Source organism: Solanum pennellii, chromosome 9, assembly GCF_001406875.1.
Source record: "Solanum pennellii chromosome 9, SPENNV200".
Lineage (NCBI taxonomy): Eukaryota > Viridiplantae > Streptophyta > Magnoliopsida > Solanales > Solanaceae > Solanum > Solanum pennellii.
The window spans coordinates 83660756-83671282 of NC_028645.1; the positions used below are offsets into that span (position 1 = coordinate 83660756).

Below are 10527 nucleotides of genomic sequence, written 5' to 3' on the forward strand. Positions count from 1 at the left end.
TGGGTGGGGTGAGAGAAGAGAGCAAGTTGGGAATTAAAAAAATGAAAAAGTGCTACACTTGTTTTATGAAAAGTCTTGTGAGAAAGAGAGTGGATCAGCCAATGGGGTTATGTTGTTTTTGTGATTTTGTCTTTACATTTTTTCTTTAATAGAAAATTAATATACAATGTGTACTACATCCTATCCTACTAAATATTATATTTATAATTTACCTCTTTCAATTTACGCGATATGTTGTCGTTATTATTTATATTGCGAGTTATTAGTTTTATCTAGAGTGTAAGTTTAATGACGTAATTTATGAAAAATGATGCATGAATTATTTCAAAGAGAGAAAGTTTTAAGTATTTTGAATTCATAATTCAAGAGAACAAGGATATAAATCACGGTGTGGTATGTTTGTGTGATAAGAATATGTAGTAGAGTTTTAAAGGCAAGTTACGTAATAGTGATTAGATCGACATTGTTATATTGAAAAGAGGGGCTAGCTAGTCAAGAATATACCCACGTTTAGAAGAGCAGTCGTGTGGGCATACTATGAGGAATATGATCAGTTATAAAGTTAAGCAGATGTGTAGGCATACTATGAGGCATATGAAAATAAAGTTATACGGGAAAATATGTGAGTGGCTTTTGCAACAATAAACAAAATGAGGAAAATGATGAGGTTGAGATGGTTCGAACATGTGAAGATAGAGTGGTGCAAATATGTCGGATAGGTGGTATGAGAAGTTGACTATGTATAGAAGGAGTTAGTGGATGTAAAAGTAGGTTGAAAATGAACTAAAGGGAGTGATCATAGCTAGTATCAAGATACGAAAGTTTGGAGATCGAGGATTAAAGTAGAAAGTGGGTAGATATCCAGGTATTATTGTACTATATATAGGGGTGTACAAGTCAAATCAAACGACGAACCAAATCAATTCGAAAAAACGATTTGTGGTTTGGTTTGGTTTGTTTGGCGTGGAAAAAAAATCGACCACTCTTGATTTGGTTTGTTATTCGAAGAAAAAAAATCAAATCGAACCCAAACCAAACCGACATAATAAAATATATAATTTTGTTTTATTTATAAATGAAAAATATTATTTATAATCTACTTTGCTAATATATTTTTAGTTAGTTTATAGTTTTCAATGTTTATATATACTTATTTAAATTTGAGCTTGTAAAACTTTGTAAATATTTTATTTTGTAATAAGATCGGAAGTTAAAATAATATTGTTATAGATTTTCAAATTCGAAGTTAACAATTTACTTTGTAAATATTTCGTTTTGTATTCACTTTGATTGTCGCCTTTGATCTTTATTAATTTAACATAGCAAACCTTGATATTTCAAAAACAAAAATATTTTGTACTCATGTAAATATTACATCTTTTCGATGACATTTTTTAAGTTTAGCTTATCACACAGATAAGTGAGAATATATTGGATCACTTTTTCAAACACCGTATAGTTGTAAAAAACCGAAAAAATCAAAAGAACCGACTAAAGTCGAAACTGAAAAAACTTGACTTTATGTGATTTGATTTGATTTTTAGATTTAATAGAATTGGTTTAGATTATTATTAATGAAAAACCAAACCGACCCGTGTACACCCCTAACTATATGTATGGGAGAGGTGGGGTCAGTCTTCTCCTTCCCAATTCTCGTTTTCAGTAATAGTATTAATAATCATGTAGTTTCTTATTCTTTTATGTGTGTATACTATCGAGTTCTTACTATTCAGTTGTCATATTTTCTTGTCATTCTGCTTTGATCATAATATTCATTCTATAATAGCGAAGGTCTATTCATACAATCTACTCTCCACCGACACATACTTTGCCTAATTAACCGGCCCCTTCCTCTTCTACATTGGTTTCGTTTGGCGGGTCCTCACCGGGTCGATCCGAAAAGGTGCAGGCTTGACCCGGCCTCAATCCATATTGTTCAACTTGCTCCTCAATGTGGTGTGCCAAAGCAATGCATGTGAAGCAACACTATATGTAGTACTGTACTAGCAATTGCACCTATATATACTCAAGTCACGAGAAGTTTGTTTGTATTCCTCAAGGATCATTTGTAAAAAATAGTGTTATAGTAATTATTTCTCATTAATGATTTAAATACTTATAAAACATATAAAAAGATAGTGATTAAGAAAATTGTTTAGCATTTAATATTTGAAAAATATCTCATAAATTAATACAAAGAGAGTACTGTACTGCAAGTAGGTCAATAAGTCTGCATGCATATTGCTACTTTACAAAGAGGCAAGTCTATATATTAAATTAAAAGGAGTAAATAAAGCTAATTTAGTCAAATAATCATTTCATTAATATTTATATACAAATAAAATGGAGTAGAGAAAGTATAACCTTTGTAATTTAAGAAATATTCCATTTAATATAAGTAATATAAAGTCACTAAACTATTTTTCATAATTAAAAGAATCATCAATATTTGTAAATTTTAGGATTCTACTAATAATAGTTATATATGACAATTTGTTATTTCCTTGATAAATAATTAGAAGATTAATTATCTTCTTTTTTTTTCATATTGAATAATTCTTTCTTTTTCATGTTCATATGCACTTTTCCTAGAACATAGTATGTCTTTTTTTTTTTTTTTTTAATGTAACATATTATGTCCTGTGTATTATATTATATTTGTATGGATCATGTCAAGTATTTTTATTATTATTATACGTATTGACATTTCCTAGTGTGAAAATTATTTTTTTCTGAAAAATTATTTATTGGTCTATCTCAAAAAGTCTTATGCCTACCTTATTTGAACACTAATATTTTTTTTATACATAAACTTGAACACTATAGTTTATAGTTTAGAAAAAAGTATACTCGAGAAAGTGATCATATGCTAACTTTATTTGAAGTTTTGAACCTTAAATACTCAATTACCAAACCTAAACAGGCCAAACACACCCTTATTTTCATATATATACCCACAGAAATTAGAAAAGAAGAAGAAAAAAATATTAATTGCTTATCTTAGAAACTTACTAATTCTACCTATATTATTGGTAAAAAGAATATCTTTCATTTAAATCTTCTTGTTCATTTTTTAAAAAATAGCATATTCTATATTAAAATTGACAATTGATGACCTAGACCGCTATATGTAAGTATAAATCATTCTTTTATACGAATCTCAGTTTAATGACTAGACGATTTAAAATTTTAAAAATCAAATCAACTAAGTTGTACCCTTACATATTTTTTTTTTAGAGTCTGTCTGTTATCATAATTTTCTGACTCTTACATCGATTGAATCGCTATATTGTACAAATATTCGTTCTAAATTACACAAATTTCAACCCTTTTCCCACTATTTTCTCTTAATAATAATTTATTTCAACTCTCACATCGATTCAACAACTAGATGCATGTATATGACCTAATTAAGTGTACTTAAAATTGCACAAGTTGCACCCTTTTCCCTTTGAGAATATGACGACTATAATTGGAAGGTTATAATATTTTTAATAAAAGAAGGTGTTAATTTTTTTAATTTTTTATTCCCACCTCGAATGAATAGATGGAGGATAGGCAAACTAGGGTTCAATTATATTAATTTACAAGTTGCTTATAACTTCCTCCCTTTTCCCACATAATTACAGAAGAAATCAATCTTTTATATATAAAAAGTTCATATTTAAGATTATATATTAGGTTAAAACGATGGATATTATATCCACATAATTAATTAATGCGATTGGTTTTGATTAATATGTGATGTTAGAAGCGAGCAGAATTTTTAATTTATGGGTTTTGAATTAAAGAAATACGACTTCGTCAAGTTATAATAATTGAATTTAAAATTTAATGTGAATATATATTTAATGAATTTCTTCACATAAATATACCAGTTATACAAAATATATTGGATTCATTTGAATTCGTAATTAAACTTCTAGCTCAATTCCTGAAAGTAAGTAAAGATCAATTGAATTTCATATAAAAAAGAAGAGTAAAGGGTCAAAACATATCTATTAGTATTTTAATTTTTTTCAATTGAACTATCACGTGTTTGAATTTCTCATTTAAACTATTATCAATTATTCATTAAAACAAACCACAACTACCACTTAGCTTCTGAAAGATGATGATATTTCAATAGAAAAGAGATTCAAGTGATAATAGTTCAAACAAAAAACTAGCATACATGATTAGTTCAGATATAAAATTCAAAAATATTGAGATATTTTAAATTATATCTTTTTCATTATAAACTCAAAAAATAAGAATTACATTTCAAAAGCTTGTTATTAATTTATCATATAGTTTTAATTGGTCAATAAGTAAAGTTTCATTGGTCACTAAAAGTCTACAAAAAGCTAAAAGCTTTTGCAGGGGAAAAAACAAACAAAGGGAATGAAATCAAAGGCCAAACAGGTTCTTAATATATATGGACCAGCTCTTTATTCATTCAGTGGGCAATAAACTGGACAGTTTTGACAATTTAATGCCACTTTGGTACCAAGCCGACGTAGTTTATTCGAGCTCGATATTTATAAATTTTTTTAAGAATTTTAAATCAGAATAAAAATATGTATAAGTCGAGAAGTATCAATTGTTGGATCAATATTTAATATGAGCTAATTTTTCGTGTTCAATCAGCTTTTTGGGAAATTTTTAATATGAATTTTTACTTATTCAGATAACTTAAAGTTTCTATCGATTATTATATATTTATAAAAATAATACCTAAAAACAAGATAAAATTCTAGTAAGTTGATTTTTTGTATTGATCCAATTCTTGTTGAAGTAATTCAATTTGTTTATCTTTCTCAACAACACTATCCATCAATCTTTTATTTTCTTCTTTCAATTCTTCAAATTGGCAAACAATTTCTTCAATTTGTGCTTCCATTGCTTCATCACTTAACTCAAAAGCACTTTCAACAACTCTAACAACTCTCCATAAGCTAACAACAACAAGTAATCCTCCTCCATTTTTTTCCAAATATGCTTCCAAAAATAATGCCACCATAACCACTATGCCATCTAACAAGTACCCTGGTCTTCGAAAAAACGCGCACCCTAGACCTAAAATAAGGCCTACATTCTTCAAAAATAACAATCCCAAGATCCCTATACCTGTTAGGAAAATAGAAAAATAGAATTGAATTAAAGCTTTGAAACGTGAAATATAATATCTTTCGTAGAAATGTTGTATATATATATATACTTATAAGGGCTAACAACAAGGAAAATCAAGAAGAAAAAAAGTAACTAATATTTAAATACAATTGTAAGTTGTGACTATGTTTTAAATAGCACAATTAATTTAAAGTTATAGGAAACAATAAAGCTACATATACCTCTATGGTAAAAAACGTGAATTAGCTATAAAATTTGTCGATGTAACTAATAATATTATAATATAAAGGCTTTTAAACTCATTTTTTTCATTTTGATACAAGAAAATGTTACTTCATATATATTACAAACTATCGAATCTAATATTACCTGCCCAATGGTACCAAACCTCTTTCGTTTCTTGATTTATCGCGTTCCGATTTTGGGGGCAGGATATCAAAGATGAAGAGAGCTCAAGACTTGTGAAAACAAGATCGATTATGAGTAACACAATGGTGAAAATTCTAAGAGGTGTGGATTCTAAAAACTTTGTTAAATTTGTTCTCCATTGTTGTTTTGTTTGTTGTTGTGAAGGATTATTCATGATAAAGAAATTCCATCTTTGCTTTTTGTCCCAATTTTTTATGAGATTTTGAATTGATATTTCAACACTTTGGATTTGTGTAGGATTTGATTGTTGAATTTCTTGAGTGTTCATTGATGATTTTTTTTTTTTTTGTTTAGTTGTTGTGTATTTGATAATCGAAAATTTTCAATTTAATAATAAGAGTCGTTTGTAAGAGGCACGTGAAATGCAAGGCTTAGATTTTTCATGCAAGCTTTGCTTTGGAGTCACGTTGTTAGTTTTTAGCTACTTCTTAGGGTGTATTTGGTTGAAAAAAAATATTGTATGTCATTCATTTAATCTTGTTTGTTTTTTTCTCTGTGCATTGGACTAATATTTTTTTTAGAGAAAGTATTTTTTAAAAAAATTTAAACCAAACATGGAATTGTTTTTTTTTCTCCAAGCCAAACACACCCTTGATTTGGTTTCTTCTTTTCAGTTGGAAATGCGTCAAGGATCGTAAAGCTGCCAAAGTTGTTTCATACTTATATTGCTTAATTAATGTGAGAAAAGTTGGTGTCAAAATTAAAAGAAACAGTTAAATGTGATGTCATAGATAGGTTTTTGACATCCTAATACATAACTAAAAATTCACTTTTTCATATCTAATACTATCGTTTACAAAATTAAACGACGTCTCCCTTTGATTATGTTGAGTTTCCACATTGATAAAAAAGTGAATATTGGAAATTTGTCACTATAATGGTGTTTCATAACTGTTGATGTTTGACTTAATAAACATCTATGATGTACTCAGGTTTATTAGGACTAACTATTGTGATAGTGTGAAATAATCATGTTAGTGATATTGGCGGTTGGAAGTGTCAATTGATACCCTGATGTTGAGTTCCCACATCGATTGTTAGGATGTGAACATTAGGGTTTGTTAAAATCATGTCATCTTATGTTGGGCTTGTTCAGTCAGAATTGGATATTGGAAAGTTGATGGGCTTGGCCCAAAAAGATTTTGGCAACAACAAGCCTTACTTACCATTTCATGAAGATGAAAAATTGACATGACAAGCTGTAGCAAAGCAAAACAACACGACATATATCTAAAGTTAAATTCAAGACTTTAAATTCATAACTAGAACAAACGTTTGAGGAAATTACTAAACTTTAATCTGACTTTTTTAACGCAATTTTGCTACTAAAGTGATGGATATGGATATAACTTTTTAATCGATGAAGAACGTAAATATAACATTTAGTGTAAGTATTATAAGATTAGTTATACTCAAAGTGAGTAACTACACGTCACAGCCCATAATAAACAATATTTGTCACACTTGTAATTCTAGACAAAGTTAAGAGAACAAGTCATAAGGATGAGCAGAAAGAGTCAGTTTTCAAATTACCCAAACATAAGACATCTGTACTGCCACGTAACCAGTTGTATTCCCACGTGTCAGTCTGCATGCTAGTCATATTCCTATCTATAAGCTAGCTGCCTCTTGTTTGAAGGCCAAAGATAAGTAAACAGATCAACACAACAAAATTCTGATTTTTTCTTTGAAATTTTAGAGAAAAAAAAAGATGGAAGGAATAAATATATCGACTCATCCAGATGTTCCAGGTGAACCTACGCAGACAGGAACATCAATTCTTGAGACTGCAACAGCTACTATTCAAGGATTTGGTCCTATCAACAAAATTCATCAACATCTTTGCGCGTTAAGTTTCACTTATATATCTATTATTCTATCCTTCTTTTTTATTGTTATTATAACTAAACTTATAGCATTGATAATATTAGTGGCGAATTCAAAATTTTTAATAACAATATTTATTTTGAGACAAGGGAGTAGATTGATGTGTTAAAAGTTACTCGTGAAAAAGATGAATTAAAAATTAGGAGGTTTGGGGTTTTAAATTCTTAAAAAATAAGAACTTTTAACTTTTACACTTTCAGAAGAAAAGTGTGAATTACACAGGGATTTTTTTGAAAATTAATATGAAAATTTGCGTGAAAATAAATTTCATGCGGATTTTTATACTATTTTCATGAAAATTTTCATGTTATTCACAGTTTTCTAAGTTGATAGCGGCTTCAAATCCACGACTCTAGCGTGAAACTATGCACTTTTAATTTCAGGTTCCATTTCTATGGACACGACATGACACGGCAGGTGGAGGCGCACCACTTCTGTGGACACCAAAATGAAGAGTTCAGGCAGTGTCTCATCTACGACAGGCCTGATGCGGATGGTCGTCTAATCGGGCTCGAGTACATTGTATCGGAGGAGCTGTTCTTGACATTGCCAGACGATGAAAAGAAATTCTGGCATTCCCATTTGTACGAGGTGAAAAGTGGTGTCCTGTTCATGCCCGGTGTTCCAGGCCCGATTCAACGACAAGATCATGAAACAACGGTGAAAACTTATGGCAAAGTGATACATTTCTGGCAGGTTGATAGAGGTGATACACTTCCTTTGGGAATTCCTCAAGTTATGATGGCGCTTACTAGAGATGGTCAACTCGATCAGAACCTTGTTCAAGGTACACAAATCATTAATCAAAAGATAATTAAAAATTTTGTGTCTTATTTAGTGTCATAATTTTTTGTAGAACACATGTGTCTACTTTTCAATTATACATGTGTCTACTTTTCAATTATATAAGTTATAAGTGTCTATTTATGCACATTCAAAGTTAAGGGACGTACTTATTAACGGTCATATTTAAGTACGCATTTTTACGATCTTTTTAAAATAAAATTGGATGTAGATGTGGAGAAGCGTTTTGGTGTGTCATTTGATGAAGAAAGGGAGAAGAGGGCCTATATGGAAGGTCCTTCCCATGGGGTTCACCCACTTGCTAATGCTGGAGGCAAAGGCATTCGCACTGTTCTTAGAGAAGTTGATTGTAAACCTATCGAATCTGTGCCTAGAGTTTTTGTTTAAGCTTAGGTTCATTTCGTTTTGCGTTTTGGCTAGAATATCGTGTTTTTATTTTGTTCAAAATAAAATTTTACTTTTGTGACAGGACTTGTATATGTATGTGTTGGAGTGTACAAAGATATATTAGTATGTTGATGAATGAATAATTCCCCTCTTACGTTTTTGTAATCAACTACTGTCTAACTTGGTGTATGGTGGTGTTGTATATATATATATTATTATTATAGCACGCGCTTTGCTTTTTTTCTATAAAAGTACCTCTAATTGAGGTTCCTTAATTTGTTTGGTTACACATTAATTTTCTGACTTGTAAGAGAATTAAATAAATTACTCTATTTAAAGTTGTGATAATAATAATATGAAGTAAATAAAATGAACTCTACTTAAGGTCGAAAAATAAGTACCCTTTTTGTATTTAAATTAAATTTCTCGATAACGTTAAGTTACTTTTTATTGGTAGTATAATGTTAAAAATGAAAAATTCAGTTATTTTCACCTAGTTGATAAATTGAGTTACTAAAACTTCCTTCATTTTGAATATGTAATATGACGATATGATTCCAAATTGTTTATATTTGAGATTAATTTCAATTATTCTTTTTTAAAACATGATTTGAAATTTTGGCGGAGTTACTAAATTTTCATAACGCTTACTTAATTTCATGATTATTAAGTTATAAAAATGGTCTTATATGCTAATTTTTCAAACATAGGCACGAGCCATAAGTAATAAGATCAAAAAGTTTGTGGATATGAAGTCTTGATTAGGATTATTATTCTCATGTACTCTGCTCTCTACTTCTTCTTTTCTCTACACCATAGAGTGAGTGTGTATATATATACATATATACTAATGTGGGACTTTATTACGTTGCGAAATTTAAATTGAATTTGGCTCAAATGTGAGTATCGAACATTGGGTGGGAAATATAATATATATAAAAACAACAATATATATAGTAAAGTTGTTATAAAAAATTATTATATACAATTATTATAAAGTTGAATTATTATATAAAAAATAACAATATATATAGTAAAAAAAATACATAAGGAGTAAAGTTGAATTATTTATATTAATTCACCATCAATATAAATAAATTGTAACCGAAAGAATTTGATAAATTTGATATTGCTTAGCATGTAATTCTCCCTTGTAGTAATTAAAATTTACTATTTAATATTCAATTTACAATTTATTAGATGATTAATAGTATTTATATCTGATATAGGAACAAAATATAATCTAATTTTTACCTAAAATTTCTTCCACTTTTATTATTATTATTATTTATTATTATTATTATATAATATGTTGATTATATGATATGATAGTGATTAAATTAAATATAAATATAGATGATAAATATTATTAAATTAGATAATTAATTAGGAATTAATCTAAGGAAGTACAAAAATTATTAATTATTTTATTAAAATGAGACAATTTAATATTTCAATTAACTAATTAAATATTAAATAATTAATTAAATTTTAATTTAATACAAAGTCAAAATGATAATTCAACTTTTCAATTTAGAGTTTTTCACTTATAATAATACAAGTATTATGAAGAAGAGAAATTATAACTTTGTATGTGAATCTTCATGAAAATAAATATGAATCTATATAGACAAAATAAAGGAAATGAAAAGATAATTACTTGAGAATGATATATTTATTAACTTCATGTACTTTTTTTTTGGTTACATGTTAGTTTCCTTCACAAATCAAATACGAATTTATATAGACAAAAATAGAGGAAATAAAAAATAAAAATTTCAATGAAGTATTTCTTACCTTCATGTACTTCTTTTTTTGTTACAAATCAAACTTATATGATGAAAAAAGAAAGAATAATTGTGAATGTGAATCTTCATGAAACTAATATAAATTTATAGGCAAAATAAA

At 28.2% G+C, this 10527-nt stretch overlaps 2 protein-coding genes across 2 annotated transcripts; one reads left to right on the forward strand and one right to left on the reverse strand.

Moving 5' to 3' along the window:
* Window positions 1–4733: 4733 nt before the first annotated feature.
* On the reverse strand, window positions 4734–5829 carry LOC107030532 (voltage-gated hydrogen channel 1). The gene is made up of 2 exons (XM_015231802.2): window positions 5482–5829; window positions 4734–5109 (listed from the first exon to the last, which is right to left on the reverse strand). Exons 1-2 carry the CDS (start codon window positions 5807–5809, stop codon window positions 4736–4738), a joined length of 702 nt encoding a protein of 233 aa, XP_015087288.1. The 5' UTR covers window positions 5810–5829; the 3' UTR covers window positions 4734–4735.
* Window positions 5830–7183: 1354 nt separating this feature from the next.
* Window positions 7184–8788, forward strand: LOC107030533 (oil body-associated protein 1A-like). The gene is made up of 3 exons (XM_015231803.1): window positions 7184–7389; window positions 7812–8215; window positions 8444–8788. Exons 1-3 carry the CDS (start codon window positions 7253–7255, stop codon window positions 8617–8619), a joined length of 717 nt encoding a protein of 238 aa, XP_015087289.1. The 5' UTR covers window positions 7184–7252; the 3' UTR covers window positions 8620–8788.
* The last annotated feature ends 1739 nt before the right edge of the window (window positions 8789–10527 follow it).